General features: G+C 38.2%; 1 protein-coding gene across 1 annotated transcript; it reads right to left on the reverse strand.

Moving 5' to 3' along the window:
* Window positions 1–4,186: 4,186 nt before the first annotated feature.
* Window positions 4,187–21,831, reverse strand: LOC123690448 (chromosome-associated kinesin KIF4-like). The gene is given in 16 exon segments (XM_045633876.1): window positions 4,187–4,192; window positions 4,325–4,450; window positions 12,418–12,662; window positions 13,505–13,653; window positions 13,982–14,057; window positions 14,088–14,169; window positions 14,669–14,872; window positions 15,389–15,562; window positions 15,924–16,043; window positions 16,299–16,397; window positions 17,114–17,648; window positions 18,162–18,324; window positions 19,532–19,743; window positions 20,210–20,369; window positions 21,379–21,567; window positions 21,816–21,831. Coding segments are annotated over 16 exon segments (2,556 nt in total).
* Window positions 21,832–24,349: the final 2,518 nt, after the last annotated feature.

The following is a 24,349-nucleotide window of genomic DNA, read 5'->3' on the forward strand; positions in this document are numbered from 1 at the left end:
CAGCTGCTTCGCCGGTAACACTTAACTTCAGATAGTGCAACTTTTGTACATTGGCAAGCGAATTATTATTGTGGATGAGGGTTAAAAATAAATCTTGAAAAGTTAAGAAATCTTCATAATTACCGGAAAATACGGGTAATTCAATTTGAGGCAGTTTTACACAAGATGAATTTGTTTCGGTGCTTAACCTCTGGTGGTTACTGCAACTTTCTTGGCTACCAATTACATTCTTACTTAATAAGTCCAACATATCGGCTTTAAAATACAAATACAACTCTTCATATTTATAATATTCTTCGTTTAGAAAATAGGGTAATATTCCCTTTTGTTCCCTTGGAGTGCATGACGACAAATCTTCATGTGCTACATTAAATAACCTCCAATAATCTTCAATACATTCCAGCCTCGCACGAATATATCCAGTAGTTATTCTTGACTTCGGACTTTTCTTAAAATTTACTTCGGTTTTTTTAATTTTTGAGGCTAAATCTTCTAGTTTATTTAAAAGCACCTGCTGTTCAGCACTAACTTTTGTCGTCATTATTATTTATATATATATAATGTTTATATTTTAAATATATCTTAAAACTTCAAAATGTCTTTATTCTTCACTTATTCACATTTATTCTTTCTATGCGAAAAACGACCACTCAATGCATCAAAACCGGTTTCTTATCTAAGGAATGCGGCCGAGCTCACTATTTTTTGTTTTTCACGTTTACTTCATCCGGCTCGATTATAGACCAAATGTTCGATCACTTAAGGTTCAATATTCAAATAACTACCACTATACTAATACCACATATTGTTAAATAAAATTTAAACACGTCTTCTCTATTCAACTCCTTTATTGCAACTAATGACTAAACAATATTATTAACTACAAAAAAATATTATGAAGTACACAATTATCTTAAACACAGTCATACAATTTTTCATATAAATCAATTGTTGATGTATTAAACTATACATTTTCTTTTCAATCATTGTTCATTATCTTCCTCGTTCTTGACAACTACCGCTGATGGCTGTAATACAATTGTTATCTGTTAAAATTGTAAATAGTGAGATGTGGCATGTGACCATACTGACACAATAATATTGCATAGCAATAGCAATTTAATTAAGTATATTGTTTTATGCAAGTTATTAATTGTAATAAATACAAACAACACACAAAAACTAAAACTATTTTGATTAGGATAACCTCAAGTGTAGTGTAGTATCTTGTGAAGTTTAAAAATAATGTATGGAATACTATTATAATTCTAAGTAAAGTTTCTTAACAACTAGTTTCATAAATAAGCCAAATATTATTAAGAGTTTTATGGTAACAAAGGCACTTATTACACTATTTTGCACATAATATTTGATTCAATAGTATGAATAAAAATCCTATATGTTAATAACGGTTTGCCCTAGATTTGCTTTGATTTGGATTTGAGTCAACCCAAAAATCTAAGAAAAGTATGCACTTTGGCCTGATTTGTTTCATTAAAACAATTATTTAAAAATGAAACAAATCTATGGTTCAGGCCCATAAAGGGTATGTTTAGTGCAAAACTGGAGTCAGCAGCAATGACTACCTTTTTAATATTAATTGCTTCTATATTTATAAAATAAGTTATAGCAATGTAATTTCCAACGTATCAATAAAAATCAATATTGATCACTTACAATGGTATGAATTTGAGCAATTGAAAGCTTATAGATTTGATCCAACATGATTATTATTCATTTATTCTGAACAAAATATTACATGAAACCTTTGGTACTCACCTTTAGTAACATTTTGAAATTTAAGATATCTATCCATCCTGTTTAGTTTGAATCCTTAGACCATTTGCTGAGAGTATCACTTTAAGAGTGACATGATAATCTTTTTGTTAAGATAATATTCTTAAATTGTGATAATATATCCAGATGCTAAGTATCCTTTGTTTTGTGCTGAAATATAATTAATGTTTTTAAGTTGTCTGCCCCCACAAACACCATGGCTTATCAGTTGTCGCCTGTAGGGTTAGAGTAAATACTCAATATAAACTCTTCATTGGAAGTTATAAATAAAACACGTAACTTAAGATGTAGTAATATATAAATTTTACCTAAAAATAAAATTTGTATTATGTTTCCTAAGACGTCCGAGGTCCATTATGAGAGACGTGTTTGTTATCTCCTGGTGGCTTGTAAAGTTACATTATATAACTAAAAAACGCAACAATGTGATTTGAATTATTTATTTCTGATAGAATCATGATGAAAAAAAACAATACAATCTAATTAAAGCCTAAGCTTTAGTACCCTTTATTAAATATGGTAAATAAATTTTCATTGTTTATAATGAAGTAGAAAACCTGGCTATTCATTAAGCGGCCGAAAATTCTACTGAGAAAGAGACTTTTCCGATCGAGTCTCAGCATTCCGACTATTATTTTCTAGATTATCGGCAATAATATTTCTATTCTGTATTTTCATGACGCCACTTTGCCTTAGCAATAATTTAATTTATGGGAAATCTTTCTAAAAACTTTAGCGAAGCTACACCTAATCAACTACGCGGCGATGATTCGATACCCGATTCTAGCTTCCGTAGCTAGTCTTTGGGATGGCATGAGCGATCAGTCTTCACACACCCGCAGAGATTGCTGCTGCAGCTACCTCTACAAATGCAGTACGGTAGGGTTTCACTTCGCCGCCTGGCTATCGCATAACCGATGGAGTCTCTGGCCGCACTAAACTTTTTCTTCAGGTAACGACGCTGCAATCAATTTTACAGTGTCTCACAAACAAATTATATAGACTGTCTATGAAAGGTATGACTTTTACTAAATCAAATTATTGCGTATTGAAAAATTAATTCTTAGCCCGGACCCGTTTTAATTAACGAAAATCCGTTGTGTTTCTTCTAAAATGTCGTCGTTACTAAAGGCCTATAGTGAGTTTGAGTTATGAACAGTTTTTTTTTTAAGTCAATTAAAGAGGCAAAATTTAGGAAGTAATTCTTTTTGAAGTTATACTTCTTTTGGCGCGATGGAGAAAAATGATGAAGGTGAATTTTAAGATGCGCGGGCACACCAACACCGAAATTCGACATCGTAAAGTTAGGTCTGGGTGGCATGGAAATCGATAACTATGTTCAAGTTTTCTAGTATTTTTAAATTTAGAACATGTATTTCGTAACAGTACAATTAAACAGTGTGAATAAATAAATATTATTTTGGTGTTTTTAAATCAATTTCATATACGACGGTGATAATATTTACTAATAATTTATTTATTTCAATAAATCTTTACTACTGGTTACTTTTAATAGTTATCACTACTGCATTTTAGTTATTTTTTTTTCTATACCCCAAAGAAGTATAACTTTTAACGCGTGTACACACACTCTTTTTTTTAATGTATTAATTTGTGCATGTTAATAGACATGTGCACAAAATGCATATTCATAAACAAATTTAGCTTTAATAAATACAGCTTTAAGCTCGAATAACTCTCCCCATTTATTTAACTGATCATAATATCCATACGTAAGAAAATTTATATCACAGAAGCTTCGATTGCTAAAAAGCCATCAATGTTGTGTTAAATAACGAATTAAAGCTAGTAATATCAAAATATAATGATTACTTTGTGTGTTAATCGATTCGTTGCACCGGCAAAACAAAAAAATAATAATAGAAAATTTTTTTTTTTTATTTTTCTACATAAAATAATTTAAAATTATCAACATACAAATAAAGTAACATGGTTGGACTTTTTCTGACTGGACAATTTCTCACCTGACACCGCTTGGAGAGTGGTGTGGCACCCCAGTCCGGATCATCATCAAACTCCTCATCTTCCTCGTCCTCATCAGTCGGTTCAACATATTCCTTTTTCTTAACCTTTTCAAGTGCCTTATTCCTTTTCTTCCCTTTGCAAGGTTGTGCTTTGGTAGCTTGTCCAGCTCATCGTTAAGTTTTTTCTATGAGATACAACAAAAATATATATAAGAGGTGTTAGCCGTATGGTTAAAGCTATTTTAACAGTTGCCTAAAAAATTCAACAAATAAAAATATATTTGACAGTGAAGAAAAGTGTCCTATGTCTGATACGACAATGACAGCGTTATCTCAAAGTTCAAAACGTTTTTGACATATATTATATTTAGCAATATGAATCGATTATAATTTTTATTTTTCTATTACATCTGAAGAAACTCAAACGATTAATATTATTTAAAATTAATGCTCTCTTCACAGACGGGTATTTTTTTAAACCCTAAACGATATACACGTTCATCCATATATTTCGTTCGGCCGAATATGGAATATTCACTTACATGCTGCTGGTCCAGCAACTCCAGCTTATCTTGCTGTACCTGCAATGCCGTTTGCAAATTGCGACACGGTTCCGTCTCGTCCCCGCGGCAAATTACCTTGCGCTGAAACTCGAAGAGGATGGATAGCTGGAAGACCGATGTAAAATTTTAAATAAACAAAGAATTATTAATAATGTTTAAAACATTAAGCTTGTAACGCAGAATAGACGCCACATAACCGAGTCTGGGTTACTGATTATTTATTTAACAAGATAGCACTAGACATGTATATTATTTCAAGGAAACATTTTTTTAGTTCAATAACTATCAATTATAATAAAAAATAGGGATTGATCGTAGAGGGGTGCCAATTAAAAGTATGTATGTATTTTTGTATGCTTTATCATAAAAAAATATAGAATTTAGTCTTAAAAATAAGAAATAGATGTCCGATTCTCAGGCTTACGAATATGCATAAAAAAGTCATAAGAATGGGTCGAGCCATTTCGGAGAAGTATGGGAACGAACATTGTGACACGAGCATTCGATCTAATATATTTTACATCTGTCGGAGCAATGGCACTAGTATCAGTGGCCATTGTAATTATAATTTAATAACAGTAAGTTTCAAATTAGTAGAAAAGTGATTTTTGATTTGCCACTATTAATACATGTACAAATTAACAGACTATTTCCTAGACTGTAGTAATAGCAACTTCAGTCATTAATATTAATACTATGGAATCATTATTATGTGTCTGCTTCGCTAAACATATTAACATAGCAGAAGGTGAGGGTTGACAGTCGGAACAAGTTGCAATGACGGTACCGCACGTGTACTGAACGACTATTTTTAATACAGTTGCGAAAAAATTAAGCAATTTAATTAAACTATTTGCTTTTCTTCTCTTCTCTCTACGGAATAAAGTCGTTGCACGTAGATATGTAGCGACTTATATGTTTCCGGTAAATTGTTCTCCGAAGCGTTTTGTACATACTGAGTTCGGGTGGTATTCAATCAAATAAAATATCGTCGAAATTACTCATTTTGTGCAACAAATAACTCAACTCGAAAGAACATTTTTGGAAAATGCCGCCAACCGTCAAATAATATGAGCAAACCTTGTTTTTTCTTTTCTTCACCCATTCTGGGTAGGCAAAGGGAACTTGGCCCATACAGCCAATTCTTCCCTCCCACCGCGGAACACGTAGTTCCGCGGGGTCCAGCCTTGTCGTGGCGGGAGGGCTCAGTACCGGCAGCACGGGGCTTATACCTGAACGTGCTGCTGGAAAGCAAATGGGACCACCACGACGTAATTAGCCGCTCCCGACAGGTTCTCATTAGAAGAACCATGTGAGATGCGGCCGGATAGATGGCGCTTTAGGTGCCTGGGCATTTTAGCGATCTGTGTTTTGTCTTGTTCGTGTCTCAACGTGCTTCCAGGACTTCAACAGACTGATTTGCGGAGCGTTGTGTGCGTGCTCACTTATTGTATCCCGCTTCCCTTATCCGGGAGCGGCGTTTACTTGTGTTGGTGTTATGTGTGTTTCCTACTCCCTTAAAGGGGATTGGGGAGAGTGGTGTTTCACGTCCGTCTGTATAAATGTTCTTGTGTTGCTTCGGTACATGCGACGCCAAGGTGGAGGACAAGCGGTTATTCATTCCGTGCGTCCTATGCGCGGCTGTCTCTTTCTCGGCCTACATTGGTCCGCCGTACCCGCGCTATCTCTAATTCTTATTACTACAACGTGTACTATTCATGTATACTTTGTCCGTATACAGGTCACCTGAATCCCAAGTTTCGGTTCCCGGCGATGGGATGCATGACCGGGGGGGCTTAAACCCGGTCACTAGGGCACCAGGGAGGGGAGCTACCCCTCCTTAAATTAAATTAAAAGCACCACAAAGCATGGAAAGTAACGGAAAAGATAATAATACCCCAGGAGGGTCAAATCCCTCCCATGACCAAGAGGTCATGGCATCCGGTCCGCATCGTATTCTGGGGGCGGACCACGACCATGCGACAGAACCCAAAAACTCACGACCTGGCAATAATACGGAAATACTGATCAAGCTTACGGATCGTAGCGGGCCGTTGGAGGGGTGCTCAGGCGCCTCTAAAACGCCCTCTACACAAGGAGAGATCGCAAAAAGGGAGAACAATGAGACCGTCCAGCGCACTCGATGTCAATCACCGGTGCAAAGTGCAACCTGGTCCTACGCGATGGCTGACGATATGGGCTCAGACTCAACCGGCTCCATGTTGAGCATAAGCTCGACACACACTCAACAGCGTCCTCGAGGCTTAGGTGAGGCCCCTTGCACCCCAGGGGAGAAGTCGCGCTTTTGGCGTCCCCGAAAGAGAACGAGACAGGACGACGAGGAGAGTAGCTGCAGCGACACCCCTAATCTTTCGCGTGAACGCACGAAACCGGGGTACCAAAGAGCCCGAAGAGTGGAGAGAGAAAGTGAAGCCGAGGCGGAACTCGCGGTTCTTAACGAGAAACCCACCGAGACGGGCACGGTCGGAAACGCCAGAAAACGCATCGAAGAAAACCTGGCTGCCGTAGATAAAGTGGCCAGGTGTTCTATGAACCTAAAAGGTACCTTTGTCGCCGCTCTCAAAAAGGCAGTTGCAGCAATCAGAAAGGATGCTGACAGTCTGGCGGAGAAAACGCTTTCGGATGAAACTCGAGCTTTGCAGCTAGAAAATGAACGCCTCCGTGCACAACTTAATTTACTACAAGGCGAGATGCGCGAGTTGAGGCTGATCTTGAAGGGGGCCCCGAAGGACCACCCAACTGTCAATGTAGAAGAAATGGAGGCTCGTATCCTCCGCCAGGTAGGTGAGCATATTAATGCTCAACTAAAGGATCTCGGCTCAATACCTAACCTGGAGCCGCCACTCCTTCCCCTTCCAACTGTAGATAGTAAAAAAAGCAAAAAAGGGAAGCCCCCTCTCAAATCACCGAGGTCAAGGGATCCCCTCACTTCCTCAGCAGCACCGAAGACAAAGCGGAAGAAGGCAACCGTGCAGGCGCAAGCTACTAGAAAGGAAGAGCAAAACAGCTTGGCAAAAGTGCCGAGAAAGGAAATGTTTGGAGGAAATACCCCTGCCTCCTCTCCTGCAAGTGCCATTGTATTACCACCCACTCGACCCTCTTTGGCTACCAACAATGAAGAAGGTTGGACGATGGTTACCAAAAAAAGGCGAAAACCGGCAACGGTAACACAAAAAAATGTGACAGCTTCAAAGTCTGAAAAGCCCCCGGCCAGGTCGCTGCCCAAGCTTAAAGTACCTCGCACCGCTGCAATTGTGCTGACTCTGCCTAAAGACGCCGAAGCTAAGGGTGTAACCTATGCCGCTGCCCTTAAAGAAGCGCGCGCTCAAATAGATCTGAAAGAGGCTGGCATTGAGGGTGTTAAGTTTCGCCGAGCGGCAACCGGAGCCACTATAATTCAGATCCCTGGAGCTGGTAGCGGGGAAAAGGCTGACATTCTTGCCAAGCGCCTCAAAACAGTACTGAGTGACAGTGGAGTCAAGATTAGTCGGCCCATCCGATGCGCCGATGTCCGAATCTCTGGCCTGGACGACTCTATCACAGCGGACGAACTGCGCGAAGCGATTGCGGCAAAAGGAGAGTGCCTGGCTGATCAAATTAGGATCAGCAACATACGGCAGGACAGATCGGGTCTTGGTGCAGCCTGGGTTAACTGCCCCATAACGGCCACTAAGAAACTCTTAGCGGGGAGATTCCTCGTCGGCTGGGTAGCGGCAAATATTAGTGTTGCAAAGCCAAGAGAGCTACGGTGCTTTCGATGCCTACAAGTCGGGCACGTAGCTAGCCGCTGCATGTCCGACACTGATCGTAGCCAACTATGTTTTCGCTGCGGTCAAGCAGACCATAGAGCAGCCTCCTGCAGTGCAAAACCCAAGTGCCTACTCTGCGACGAGGCCGGTAGGAAAGCGGATCACAGGCTAGGGGGAAATAGTTGCACGGCTCCCAGTGTGAAATTTTCCAGACGCCACCCCTCACTTAAAAAGAAGTCGCCCGCAAAGTCTCCGCGTAACAATGCGCGCATGGAGGTTATTTAAACCGCAGTAAATTATCATGGCCTTACGGATTCTCCAGAGCAACTTAAACCATTGCGCTGCTGCGCAAGACCTACTGTACCAGAGTCTGGCGCAGTGGAATATCAACATTGGCATTATTTCCGAGCCTTACTCAATACCCGAAAAAACGAACTGCATTGGCGACCTCGACGGTCTGGCCGCAATTATCGTTACTCCGGCAGACAGCTCGCCCTGCATTGGCCCAGTCCGAAAAGGCCACGGCTATGTGGCAGCAAAGTTGGGTAGCGACATGTGTATCGTGAGCACTTACTTCTCCCCCAATCGCTCCCTAGCTGAATTTGAGGCCTTCCTAAACGAACTGGAAACCCTGGTGCAATGGAGTCACCCGAGACATTTAGTCATCGCTGGGGATCTGAACGCAAAGTCCGCGGCCTGGGGTTCGCCGGTGACCAGGCCACGGGGAAATGCGTTGATGGATTGGGCAGCAGCGCACTGTATGGTAGTGGCTAACAAAGGCTCTGATGCTACGTGTGTTCGAGCAAATGGTGAGTCGATTGTGGATGTCACGTTCACGAGCACCCAACTCTCATGCTGTATCCAGGACTGGGAGGTCCTGACGGAGGTTGAGACGCTTTCGGACCACCGGTATATCCGTTTCTGCATCCTCCCTCCGTCGGCAAATCCTGTTCCGGTTTCGACAGAACTGGGCCCAAAATGGGCACTTAAGAGTCTGAACAAGGAGCAGGCGGAGTTGGCAACGATTGTGCAGGCCTGGTGCCCCAGCCCAGCCTCCGTAGAGCCTGAAAAAGAAGCAGAGTGGTTTCGTGGCGCACTGACGAACATCGCGGATGCTGCGATGCGAAGAAGCCGCCCTGGACCTCACCGGACCAGTGTATTCTGGTGGTCGGCAGAACTCGCCCAGTTGCGGTTTGCTTGTGTTGCAGCTCGTCGAGGCTACACGAGGACTCGCAGAAGGCGACCCATTCGCGCAGTAGAGGAACGGCAAGCATATAGCGCATACCGAACTGCAAAACTGGCGCTGCGAACAGGTATCGCCGAAGCAAAAAAGAAAGCATGGCAAGAACTGCTGGACACGCTCGAGCGGGATCCATGGGGGCGCCCGTACCAAATAGTTACAAACAAGCTACGCTCGCGAGCCCCACCCCTCACGACACACATGGAGCCGGAACTGCTCAGTACAGTGGTGACAGAACTCTTTCCTAAACGTGACGCCTCGAGCACCCCACATGATACGACTTTGGACCACGGAGAAATAGTGTCTGAAGTGTCTCCTTCGGAGCTTAAGACGGCAATAGCACGCATGTCCTCTAAGAAGACCGCACCCGGCCCCGATGGCATGCACGGACGAGTGTTGGCTCTGGCCCTCGACGCTGGTCTTGACATGCGCTTTCGAAACCTCCTCACGGAATGTCTTAAAAGGGGCCTTTTTCCGTCGACATGGAAGACAGGTCTGTTAGTTCTTCTAAAAAAGGGTGGAAAACCTCCGGAGTCACCATCAGCGTATCGTCCTATAGTTCTTCTAGATGAAGCCGGTAAGCTTTTCGAGCGTATCATTGCCGGCCGAATTTATAACCATTTGGAAACTATAGGACCGAACATACATGAGGCTCAATTCGGTTTCCGAAAAAACAGGTCAACGATCGATGCAATTGCGCAACTGCGAGGAGTGTGCGAGGAGCAGGTGTCACGGGGCAGAGTAGTTCTAGCGGTGTCGTTAGACATTGCGAACGCCTTCAATTCCTTGCCCTGGGACTGTATCCTGGATGGCCTGCGCCACCACGGCTTACCGGCCCATATAAGAAGATGTGTAGCATCGTACCTTAACGGCCGTCGTGTCATCTTCCCGAAACAAAATAGCATAGGGAGCCACCTCATCAAGTGCGGCGTTCCACAAGGTTCGGTTCTTGGCCCACTCCTTTGGAACATAGGTTACGATAGAGTGCTGCGAGGGGAACTAGTTCCGGGAGTGTCAACGATATGCTATGCAGACGACACCCTCGTGGTCGCTATTGGACAAGATTTTAAGGAGGCGCGCCTTCGAGCGACAGCTGGAGTAGCTCGGGTGGTTTCTGAAATCAAAAAGATCGGCCTCGAGGTCGCCCTTCAGAAATCAGAAGCTATATGCTTCTACGGACACAGAAAAGCTCCACCCCAAGGCGCAGACATAATTGTCAGTGGAGTAGTCATCCGGGTTGGTACCACGCTTAAATACCTAGGGCTGATTCTCGACCCACGGTGGACTTTCAGACCACATTTCGCAGCACTTGCCCCTAAGCTCACCGCCACCGCAAACATGCTCTCGCGCATAATGCCGAACCTCGGCGGGCCGAATGGGGGGTGTCGCCACCTTTACGCAAATGTGATCCGGGCGAAAGCACTCTACGGGTGCCCAATATGGGCCGACAAACTTACCAGGCACAATCGCACGATTCTCAGGCAGTCGCAGCGAGTGATCGCAGCCAGGGTTGCGAGGGCGTACCGCACTGTGTCCTATGACGCAGTGTGTGTCATAGCCGGTACCGCACCCTGGCATCTCGACGCGGTTGCTTTTAGCGAAGTATATTGGCGGAGAGCCGAAACCAGGGAAAGAGGAAGCAACCCCACACTGGAAGAAATAAACGCTTGGCGAGCCCTGGAAGCCCAAGAAATGCTAGCAGAGTGGGAAAAGGAGCTGGCGGGAGCGACTGCCGGTAAATATACTATAGAAGCCCTCAGACCCCTGCTCCAACACTGGGTAAGGAGGCGCTGGGGCCAGCTCAGCTATCGTCTTGTGCAGATCCTGTCCGGACACGGATGTTTCGGTAGTTATCTGCACAGAGTAGTAGGGTGTGAAGAGGCACCAACCTGCCACCACTGTGCCGGAGACAGCCCGGATGACGCCCAGCATACGCTGAGAGACTGCCCAGCATGGGACGTGGAAAGGGGACCGTTGCTGGATGCACTCCAGGGCGAGGACGCAACACTTCCAAATGTATTGAAGGTTTTAGTGAGCGCGAGAAATGACGGCCCGTGGAAAATATTTTATAATTTCTGCGAGGCGGTCATGAAAATAAAAGAAGAGGCGGAAAGGACCAGGGAGCTTTGTCCCGATGCCCATCCGCGACGGCGAAGAAAACCGCAGGCCCGTCGCATAAACGCGCGACGCGCTCACCAAATTCTCGCCGCCTAAAAAGTGCCTAAGCGGGGAGCAGGGGTCCATGCGTCTAAAAGAAGGGATGATGACCCATCCCTGCAAGTACTGGACCCGATCTCCCCTAGCTATTTGTAAATGCGTATGGCCCGGTCTGTGAAAGATGCTTGCTGTGTCAAGCATCCTCACAAATCAACAATGGGCGGGAAGAGGCGGACGCAACCGCCGCATCGCGTGTTGGGAAGCGGATAAGGCTCTGCTGTTACCGCATCCCGCATAAGGCGATTGTTGGTGGCACCTTGGGGTTTTAGTGGGTATGCACAATGGCGAGTCCCACATAATCCTTCTGCACCAAGCAGTCGCGCCGCGGAAGGGTATGCGCAAAGCATTTCCCCAAGTAAAAAAAAAAAAAAAAAAAAAAATACAGCCAATTCTTCAGTTGACTATTTTTATTACTATTTTATTTTAACCAAATCTAATTCATTGAATCCAATCATTAAATCTGATATTGAAACAAATTAGTAGCTTCTTTATAAAATATTTGGATGAATCATAAAAACTTCTGTGATTTCTTTTAGTAAAAACTTCGTGGTTGGTTTTTTCTTCTTAATATTTTTTTATTGATATGAAATAAAAGAAACCTAACCTAACTTATTGAATCCAATTACTTATTATAATAATTTAGAAATCATATATCATAAAAAATTCTATGATTTTTAAATTAAAACCTTCGTGGTTGGTTTTTTTCTTTTTAATACACATTGTTTTGACAGTTGGCAAAGAAAACGCACGAGTGTGTAATAGCCCACTTTCCGAACGCTATACCTCCCTGCAATATGCCACTTTTTGAGCAACTGTATTAAAAAATACGTTTCTGCTATATATACCTTTTCATCATGTTCAGCCTTGATACCCGCCAACTTCCGCTCGAATTCCGCTTCCCTGTTCTCGTACTCCACTTTGAGGCGGTCGTAAGAGTTCTTGATCTCTTCGTATTTCGCCTGGAAGCCTTTCTCAGTCTGGCTTTGGAGATCTTTCTTCGCCTCTACAAGTAACTCGAAGAGGCACTTGAGAGCCGCTTTGGCCTCGGGCATCGATTGGATCTTGTCCCAGCGGTTTAGAGCATCGTTTTCTAAAAAAAATTAACAAAATGAAAAAGTAAAAAAATATATATATATATCTGTTTGAGACCTTGTCGCGATAGTGCGGGCTTTATTAAAAAAAAGTGCGTGCGTACGAAGTACACGTGTCAGAAGTAAAACTTCTTTGAAAATTAATTATAAGTGTCCCCAAAGATGATCTAGTACCGGTATTTGATCACTCCATGTATTTATATATCTGTATTCACTGTTTACACACTGTATACGTCAAAAACATTATAAAAAATCTGCGTTACTGCACAACACAGAATTGCCTTCTAAAGTTCTAATACGCAACTACTAAACGAACACATCAATCAATAGCGTGTATTTTTTTAACATATATATTATATATATATATATATATTATATATATATATATATATATATAATTTTATATTAATCGCTCACTCTGTCACTTTTCTTCGACAAAAACGCTGCACATTTTCGTGTGGTTCCGAAAAAATGTTACCCTCATGCGTCTAAACTTTTACTTCAAAAAAGTTGAGAAAAGTATTCAATTGCAGTCGTCCAATTGGTGCGGCCTTTTTTTGGAATGCTAATATTTGCTTTCGTATTATTTTACGTTTGCGTCAATTGTATTAAACAAAAAATAATAATAACAATATTTTTTGTCTTCACGTAACTCTTGCCACATATATATTTTAAATGAATGTTATTTTTATTTACGCATATACAAGTAACTAATTGAATTAATTCCTAAGATTATTAAAGCAAAGAAAATATTTAGATAAATGTCAGTCAAAACATCTCTCAGACTTAACCAGTGAGAGAGAACAGTTCCTTCGAGGATGGTTGAGACACATATTCCTACCTTGATCGGCAGTAATAATTTTTTGATGCAGATCAGAAATCTGCGCGTTGCGTAAGGCCAAATCATCTTCCAGTTCATGAAGCTTCTTGCGATTGGCTTCAGAGTCTGTACAGTTGCGGACGATCTCGATTTGCCGAGTTATCAACGCTCTGGAGACAAAGAAATGCTTTTTTTTTAAACTAAATATCTTTACATAACTCTACTGCACGTGTGTATATCACTGATACCTCCTAAACTGCAAGCCCGATTTGAATGAATGATTTTTTTTCGTTTGCGTTCGGGTGGATTCACAAGTGCCAGGTGGCACTGCGCATTTTGTGCACCAGGTACACAGCGGATTTTCAAGTATTTGAGGATTTCTTGGATAGGTTAACTGGTAGAGAGGTCTTGGCGTGTAACCAAACGATCTGGGTTCGATTCCCAGAATTTATAAAATATGACAAAAAAAATTCCTGGCACCCATAAAAAGAAGCTCACCGGTACTCCATAAGTTCATCAAGCGACTTTTCCGCCTCCACAATACTTAAATGCATCTCCAGTTCTTGTTCAATATCTTCTCTTCTTGTTTTATTATCAATATTACATTTCAGTACGGCGCCCCTACTGACATTTACATTTTCCTTTGCATTTTGTTTGACCGCCAACTTTTGGCGGTCTAGGGCTTCCTGAAAATTTTAGAATAAGACATTACTGCAAAGTGAAGTACAAAACACAGTTTAGGCTCTGCTATAGACAAAAACATCAATTTTCCGAGTCTCTGAACAGAGCGAGTAAACATTGGCATTATTTATACACCTTTGCAGGCATCAACAAGTCAACAATGAGAGAATATCTTTCAGTCCTCTAGTAAAACGGCGCCGTTTAGTTAAACGCCCGTTTAATTGAACGGCTAATTAAACTAGTTGGCTGCGACATATAGATCTGGCTCGGTTCGGAAAATCACTACCACCAAAAATGTCCTCTCCCAAGTACATTCTCGTAAATATATATAATCTTATAAATAAAATTAATATTTTATTTATAAATAATTATTTTATTAAATAACCAATCCAATAGCGGATGCAATTCCAAGCGTTAGAACGACAGAATACACGCGGAAATATTTCTCCTTTTTAATTTGTAAAATCGCACCTAAAACCGGATGATATAGGAATAAATGTATACCTTGAGTCTCTTATTAACAGCCACAACTTCCTCCATCTTCCTTTTCAGCACATTCTGCTGCTTCGCGTGTAGGGACTCCATCTTGGCCATCGCAGATACAAGTTTGCGATCTTCCGCCTTCAGGCGCAACATCGCCCGTTCGTTGTCTGCCTTCCATTTGCGGTACTTCTCGCATTCTCCACGCATTTTACGAATTAATTCCACCTGTTTAATCATTTTAAAATATATAGGATTTTTAGAGAATTTATATAAACCAAACACTCCAGCAAAACTAAGCAAAGCTCTCAACAATATAAAGGAATAAACGTTTTAGTTTTTTGAAGGAATCCTCGAAAAAAATTAGGAATTACTGTTGACGTAAACAGTAAATAAAAAAATAAAAAAAGCACTTCCCCGTAAGTGTTATGTAATACTTGAAGTTTGAACCGCCCCTTTAATGTTTTAAAGCTCATTATTGTTTTTTAAGTTTTCTGTCCTAAATGAGTATGTAGTGCGTGCACGCACACCTGTGCGCTAAACGAGCAACAACAGATTATATGTCTGCATACGAGTGTCGGTAAAAATATCTCAATGTTAAGTGTCCATTAAGTTTAATAATAATAAATTATAAAAGGCCAGTTTATTTATAAATATAAATATTATATGAAATTAAAAAATTTATGTATATATGCTTAACATTGATTACTGTTCTTTATAAAGAACAATCCATTAAAAAATTACCTTAGCAGCATCCATGGCTTGTAGCTCATCATTTAACGACTTGATATGGGATTCGTTCTTCTGCGTCGTCTCGATGACGTTGGCTTGATGCTGGCATTTCTTCCTCAGCTCCGTGATCTCTGATTCCAACTTCGACACTTGCTTGCGGTTCTCATCATGGGACAGATCCTTGGTCTGGAAAATATTATTTTAATTTTCAATCAGATTAAATAATGTTTCAAATTATAAGGGGCCTTCAATTGATAGATATTTTTAACATTTTCTAAAGGAAGCTACAGTTGATTATATAGACAAATATGTACATCTATGCCAAATCATATCAATGAAAGATCTAGCAATAAAACAAATGGAAACACGCATAGAAAATGCATGGAAAAGATTCTGGAATTTGAAGGAAATATTTAAAATTAATGAAATAAGTCTAGGCTGTTAATTATTATAATAAAAATACACGAGATTAAATAATTCCAGATACATCAGAAGATAATCACAGAAATACAGATAATCTAAATTAGTTTATAAAATACAAACTCACTTGAGTATTCTTCAACTGTTGCAATAACTCATCCTTTTCCTTCTCCAATTTAGCGATTTTGTCCTCATTGATAGATATTATGATAGTTATTGATTATCTAGTTGATAAAAGGGCCTGGGACTAATGCTGGGCAGGCTACCTCTAATTAATTTGATATATTTGTTTTAAATATTGTTTGATGATTTGCTTTTTTAAAAGAGTACCGAGAGTTTTTTACGCCGGCTTTTTCTCTCGGCCAACACCCTCTGTCTTCTTTGCCGATGAGTAGGGATGCCTACAAGTTCGAATTGATTGACGTGGAATAAGTGATACCTAGATGATCTTATGTTCCAAAATAAACGTATTTTATTTTTTATTTTATTTTATTGTCATGACTTTTAATATATCCTGGTTTTTTCTAAGAATGCTTTGTACCAGAGCTGCTTTAAAAGCCATTTCCCGATTGAATTCTTGCAATTCTTGGTTCAATGCCACCTATGTACAGAACTTTTGTTAACATTAAATAATAGGCCAGAATTCATGCTATATTATTTTAGATTCAGGACGAAAATACTTCAATATTTTTATTATTCTTTTACATAATACTATAGCTATAACTGGATAAGTAAGAAGTAGGTTTAGTTTAAAACATATATATTCTTATCAAAGAAAGAATTGTGTATTAAAAATAAAACTAAATAAAGTTACGAAGTATTTGGCAAAGACAATTTTTTTCACAAATTCAGTTGAAATGAAAAGGGTCTGTGTATCTTTTTTCAAAATGAAATTACAACACGAGTGGAGCACGATACAGCTGACTACAACGGTAACACAAGTTCGGCTCTGTACGTGAGAGCAAACAACGTATATGGCGAGAGACTGTTGAGGTATTTGCTACAGCGCTATAAGTATTCTAACCATATTATATAATATATTTTATAATTTACTTACAATTAAAAATCTAGTTTTAGATGATTTATCGCGCTCCTAAACAAGACTGCTACGGTTACATTAATACAAACCACAGCGGTTTTCTAATTTAACATATTGTAATAAATTATTTTCTAAAATAAATAAATAAAAAATTAGGTTTAAATTTGATTCTATGAGACAATTTGAAATATTAAATCAGGCATTAAAACTCTATATATAATTATTATTACTTTTGAATATACCACCAAAGTCAAAAATAATCTACCAATAAATCATACCTGTCCCATAGCCCGCTTCTCCCCCTCAATCGCGGCCTGATCTTCAGTCATCACTTCTTCAACACCATTATCACCATTATGACCATTATCACCATTTTCCTTTAGCATATACGAAACTTTAATATCATGATCGATCATTTCTTCATTGATCTGTTTGTTCAAAGTCTGCATATCTTCCAATCGTGTCTTAATCTCCTTCAAGTGGTCCATTAAACTTGTTTTCTGTGAGTCGTCTTCTTCTTTATCCATTGTCACATTTTCTATAATCTGATTGCAATGTTCTGTTAGTTCGTTTAGCTTCCCCTCAATTTTGTTATTTGCAGCTTCAGCCAAAAGGACTTTTTCACATAGATTCGTGTTTTCAATGAGGATGTTCCCCAAATGTTCTGTGATATGTTTATTCTTTTTTAATACCACTTGGTATTTGGCTCTTTCTCTATCTAACTCTTCTTGCAATTGTTCTTTGCTTTTATCACTCGGTGATGGAAGTTTATCAAGGAGTTGCAGTTTGAGGTCATTCACTAAATTGGTAAGGCTGAAAAATTTAAAAAACTTCAGCACACAAATTTAACAGATTTTTTTGTAATTAATATTTTCGAAAGAAAAAAATAACAATAATTCGCATTGGAACCTTCATTAACACATTTCTAAATGACCACAGACTATATTAGTCTTTTATTAACATAACTTTTACACATTTAAAGAAAACACTTTTTTAACGGATTTCAGCTTATATAAACTTATTTTTATTTTATTTTATTTATTTATTAACACTTCGTTGCATTACATAAAAGGCCGAAAAAATAAACATAATGTAATGAAACGCAACTGGCGGCCTTATCGCTTTCGATCGATTTCTTCCAGACAACCCCTGTGAGTAAAGGAAAAAAAAACATGGATTAAATTTAATTACAACTTATAATAATTTTATTATTTTACATACTTTTAAATGATTCCCGACGTTTCTCGTGCTTTACAGTGTGACCACCGGATTGAATACATAGCTTCAATCCGTTAAAAAAGTGTTTTCTTTAGAGTTTAAACTTACCGAACATTCTCAGCGGCCTTAGCGTCTTGGTTAATAACGGGCTTGTTGCGTATACGCCTTGCGCGGTCCGCGTATCTCAGCGTAGACAACGTCTCATCAAAATTAAAGTCCGCCGGACTCACACACGCTACCATTAAGGTTAGGGAATTACCGCCGAGACTGTCTGTAATCATTTGTTACTTTTAATATGTACTTTTCCATTTTATTTCCAGGTTTAAGACCAAATATGTGCTTATTATAAGTTCAAAGGAGCGTTCAAGTATTATGTAACGAATTTTGGTGGGGGAGCCTTCTTGTAAAACGTTACAATGCCGGACTGGGATTGAACTACGCGTTATTGTTTATCACTAGATAGTATAAAGCAAAGTCGCTTTTTCTGTCCCTCTGTCCGTTGTTGTATGCTTAAAACTTTGAAACTACGCAACGGATTTTGATGCGGTTGTTTTTAATAGATAGGTAGAGTGATTCAAGAGGAAGGTTTATATGTATAATAACATCCATTAAATACTGTTATTTTTGAGGTTTCTAATGTGATGTCGTAAATAATTACATTTTTTCCGCTTACATTGCAAACGCAGGCTGAACCCTACGAGTTTTATCAAAATAATTTAATAAGTATTGTACACATTGAAAAGGTCTACAGAAAAGTCATTGATGGTATATGTCCATCTCTTATGGATAATCTACAATAACTTTTTTTTATCATTTACTTTTTACGACAAATAATGCCTAATTTTCGAAGCGATTTTAACCAATAAAGCATTAATCCTTAACCAATAAATACCTTGAATACATTGTTCATTGAATAAATATCTATACAGCCCACTACAGCTCATTTAGCAGCGATCGAACGCGTATATTATCGGAGCTTTCCAGCGACGGAAATAACAAACATAATAAAAACCTGCTTTTCATCAGCATTGCACCCGTGCGAAGCTGGGGCGGGTCACTAGTATTTACCCATATATAAAGAAGAACACGTAATATTATTTTCGAATTTCTGGTATTTTACACCACATAATGGTAACTTTTAGGTATAAAGAGTCACTGGGTGGTCACAAACGTTACGGCGCCTTACATGGGGGGGGAGGTCAAAAAATTAAACTTTGGTTTGGAATACTCTTGATTTACAGAAGTGTTGATACTGACTGAACACAAAAATCATATCTGTTACATTAATTTTAAAAAAATTATATCACAGAAAACAGTACATCAGAATATTAGATAAAAAATTGTATGTATGGATTCTTAAATACTACTGCACCAATTTCAAAAAATTCACGATTGGAATTCCATAGTACATTTCATAGGGAATATTCCTATTTTTAAAAATAATAAGATTTTTTTTTTTTCAATACCAAATTACTCACCCTGCAGTAGCCTCGTAAGTTTGCTATCTCTGTAGCTAATAAAACTCCTATTGGTGCCATTTCCCAACGCAGAGATCACATTACCAAGAGCCAATAAGCCCTGGTTAATTTTAACTCCTTCCTTAAGTCGCTCTCCACTAGCCTTCGTCTTCTTTATGCGCTCGGAACCAGCCAAGTCGACAAGGTGGAACTTAGACGATGTCACAAGGTTTCTATAATATAGACACGGAAGTTGATAAAGCAAATCTTTTAATGATCAAAAATACATTTAAAACTAAAATTATTACATATGTAGATGTTTGTTTTACATGAATAGAGAAGTTAGAATATTTACTTTAAAATGGCACAGTTATAACTTGATTTTATTGCGGACATTTATATATTGTAGCCCCTTTAAATAATACATTTCTTATAAGACAAGAATTGGCAAGTGAACTTTCTATAGAGAAATCTACAAATCTAAGTAAATTTACAGTTTAAATTTTATTTGGAAAAATTTAAATTTAACAAAACCCTTTTTTTCAACAGTCAAATGCAAACTTTCTATGTTATTGAAAATTCTTTTCCATTGAAAATTAATAGAGATATCAAAAACCAGTGGGACTACAGCCTTTTATTGACCTCAATATGTTTCTAGAAATTTTTATTATTAGATGTTAACTGTTCAACATTACTTACTTATCAGTTCGACTCTCCTTTAAGATGGTAATAGTGAATACAGCATGACTCCGACTGGAAGCCTGGTTCATTGCAGTGGCACCTGTCATACGGCCTGATGAACCTCTCTCTAGTACCAACATTGTTTCAGCCATTGAAGAGACTGGCACTTCTGTTATACCTATAAATATATTTTTACACATATACAAGTTAGTCTAGCAATGGAATCAATGTTTAAGCCACATAAATCTATCTTTATTTGAGATGTTACGATCCAATGATGTCTCAGTGTCAGTCAGACAATTTAAAAAAATCTAAGACATGTGTTGGGTATTGGGTAAGGGTATGGTTGTCCAAGGGTAAGGTTGTTGAGCAATGTTGGCCGAGTGGCTCCCTAAACCTCTGTCCATAAACAGCGTGAGGCGGCGGCACAAATAGCTAAAGATGACCATCTTTCTTACTCAACTCAAAATATCTTTATTCATATAGGTAAACATGTACACTTATGAATGTCAAAAAAAACAAATTAAATTTACATTTACAAGTAGTTCGCAAGTCAAGGGCGTAGAGCGGGTAAGAAGAACTGGCAAGAAACTTTCCGCCACTCTTTTCAATCGCCAAGTTTTAATACAAATTGTTTGAACTGGAGCAAATCAATCCCAAGGATCATTTAAGTATTCGTCACATTTATAAAAGGCTTTATTAATTAATTTACTTTTAACAAGGGCTTTGAATTTATTTACTGATAGTTTTCTAATTTCGCTTGGTAGTTTGTTGTAAAAACGAATACAATTTCCATGTAAGGAGTGGTTTATCTTCTGGAGCCTGGTTGGTCGCACACTCAAATTAGTTTTATTACGTGTATTATACTGGTGAAAGTCACCATTTGTTTTAAAGTTGTTCAAGTTTTTTTGTACATACGACAAGGCTTCAAGAATATATTGACGGGATAATGTCATATTTAGTTCCTTAAATCTCTTCCGAACCAACTCCCTCGTGGAAACACAACAAATACCCCGAACAGCCTGCTTCTGCAACACATATTCTGCATATTCGTTCATAAGGTTCTTTTATTTATTGCTTATTTTTGTATAAATAATTTTTAGAAAAAATTACACTATACAGAATTAGTGAATTTAATTAGATTATACTATTAAAAACAAATAGCAACATTTTTAATAATGACATACCTGGCAAGATCACACCCTTAAAATCTTCTCGAATCTCAATAATACTATGACCTCGCTTTTTCCCAGATAGTAAATCAAAGCATTGCTCTTGATATAATTCCATAAATTATACAGATACTTTAAATATAAATTGGTCTTCATTTTTTTCTATAAAATCAAATATATCAGCGACAGCCTGAGGAATTACACCTGAAAAAAATTATTTAATGTTATAAAAAAAGAAAATATTAATGTATAATTATTAGTACAAATATATATGGACTTTTTAGTATTATATTTAAGTGTTAAAAAATTTGCCTAATTTTGTTGAGTCCCGAAATGATCCAGAATAATTTGTGCCAATAGTAAAAGTTTTACCTGATCCTGTTTGCCCATAAGCAAGTATTGTAACATTGTAACCTGAAATGATTCTGTTTATATCAGCTAAACATACACACGCCGAATAGAGAGCATAATACAATAATCGGGCAGTTAGTCTATAAAAGAATCCCACATAATTGGTAATCTAGTATTTTTAGTGTCTTTAATTACTATGCACCTTACTTTAACAAACCAATAACAATACAATCTTAAGATAAGACTAATATAATAAATAGGATTTAGAGAATGACTAATAATTATTAAGAATTGATGATAACAAAAAATAACTAATAATCAAATAATATGTGTGAGTGTAACATAGGAAAAATACACATGTGTGTATGTTGCATGCATAAAATTAAAATGTAATTCATATTAATAGTATAAAATAAGGTTTAAAACATACATACCTTGAAACAACTTCTTAATCAAGGCCTTAACTGATGTATCATAGAATTCTTGTGGTGTTATATGTTGTGGAAACACAAAATTATATGTAAATGCTAAGTCTTTAATTATAACTTGTGGGGTTCCATTTATCATTTCAATGCATTCAACGCAGCCTCTTTCAATTTCTTGTGCCAGTAGAGGCCTTATTCTTAAAGCAACTTGTACAGCGTCTATTGAACATTTGTTGGAATGCTCGTCCACCATTTTGAGTATTAATTATATACCCAATAAATAAATTATGATCAGTATTATGGTAAAATTATTTCTGAAATTATTGTCTAACATTAAGCAACCATTGTCAAGTATTCTTCCAGATTTTTTTTTTAATTCAGGATTAAAAAGCTTTATTTCATAAGCATTCATATTGGAATTGGAAAGAGTCACATACCATAAGAAACATTCTGTTCCTTTTAAAACATACAGTAAAATAATTAATTTATGTTACTTTAAGATGTAAAGAATAACTTGCATGTTGCTTAACTTGCATGATCGGAATTCTTCATTGACAGAAATTTGTATCTATTAATTAAATGTATATAGAGACGCTTTGCCCAAAGTAGAAAGTTAAGTATGTTTTATTTAATATACGAACATAGAAATAAAGTAAGTTAAAACATTATAAAGACAGCGCATAAATCTGCCTTCTTGAAATTGTATTGGATGTGATTTAGTGGACAATCTAACAAGGGGAAGAAAGAAATTTCTTTCGACAGTTTAGAACCACACAAGTAAGAATTATATCCTTACCTCTATTGATTTCCAAAGTTCAAATGTCTAGAACACTTTTTTATTTCTAAATTAGAAGGCGGCTATTAAAATTACTAAAAAATCATCAATGGGCAACAGCCAGCCAATATTTAAGAAATTTTATAAATTTGAAATAAACGGCTGGCTTAATGAATAATGATTCGTAACCTAGACCTTTAAGTCAACTTTTTTAGTGTCATAAAATTAAACTTCACTATATAGGTTGTCATGTGTAAGTTGGCGTGTGGCAGAAAAAGGTACTAATTTTGACAGTTGTGTTGACAGTTCTAACAGCTTGGTAGCCTCACGTGTGTCGGTGCTAATAATTTGTGTTTTAAAGTGTAAAAATCATTACGAAACATGCCAAAAGTAGTGCGGAGTGCAGCTAGAGAAATTATTCTAGCTGTAAAACGTTTTTGTGAAGAGGAGAAACGTAACAATGGGCCGATTATTCCATTTCAACAAGTGAATGCTCGAACAGCGGCTTTGACAGGTAAACTATTGCCAGTTAAAAGTGATATTTATATCCCCAAATTTAGGGAAAAATAATAATTGCTTTTGAAAGTAAATGTGATTGATGGATAACTTAAAATATTTTTTGTTTTATTTAAGGTGTTTCTGAAAGAACCGTGAACCTCTCTGAAAACATGGAACAGAGAATCCATAGTGCATTTTCCAAAATAACTGCTGAAGAATGGCAGAAACACTGTAATCACGTTATAAATGTTGAAAATAATTATCGTATGACAGACAACCGCCTTGAAACAGTAATGGAACCATTTTTAATTGATTTGAATAGCAGCGACTCAGATTCTTCTGACACAGATGACTCTGAAGAATTCATGGAAGGAATAATGCCTCTAACAGACCATAATTACTATAAAAAATAATTTTTTGTTATTAAGTTTTTTATTTACCTTTAATGTAATATCTAAGAATATCCATCAATCCAAACTAAACAAAAAAAGTGGCAACACAGAGGGTTGTAGGAGGCGCCGCCACTGGAACGCCAACTTATACTTGACAGTCTATAGCACGAATTTTAATTCAATTCCTGATTTGACATAAGCTACTGTCATTTTGTAAAATAATGATACCACAAAAGTGTAGTGATGTAGTAGTACGCTGTAGACGAAATGGCAGCACAACTAGACTTGGGTGATAAATAACGTCACAGTGATCAGGTGCCTGCAAAAGTCACTGTGACTTTTTAGAAAATAACAACGTTCCAAAATAACGTTGTTACTTCGCGGCTTCCAAGTCGTTCCGAGCGCGACCGCGCCGCGCGTTATTTGTCACGGTTGGCGCCAAGCGGCCGCGCTCCCTCCCACCCGGTCCGCGGCGGCGACCAATCATCGGTAGGTAGATTGCGCGCGACGACGACAGAGCAACAAGTATAGTAGACACGGAAACT

Source organism: Pieris rapae, chromosome W (assembly GCF_905147795.1).
Source record: "Pieris rapae chromosome W, ilPieRapa1.1, whole genome shotgun sequence".
Classification (NCBI taxonomy): Eukaryota; Metazoa; Arthropoda; class Insecta; order Lepidoptera; family Pieridae; genus Pieris; species Pieris rapae.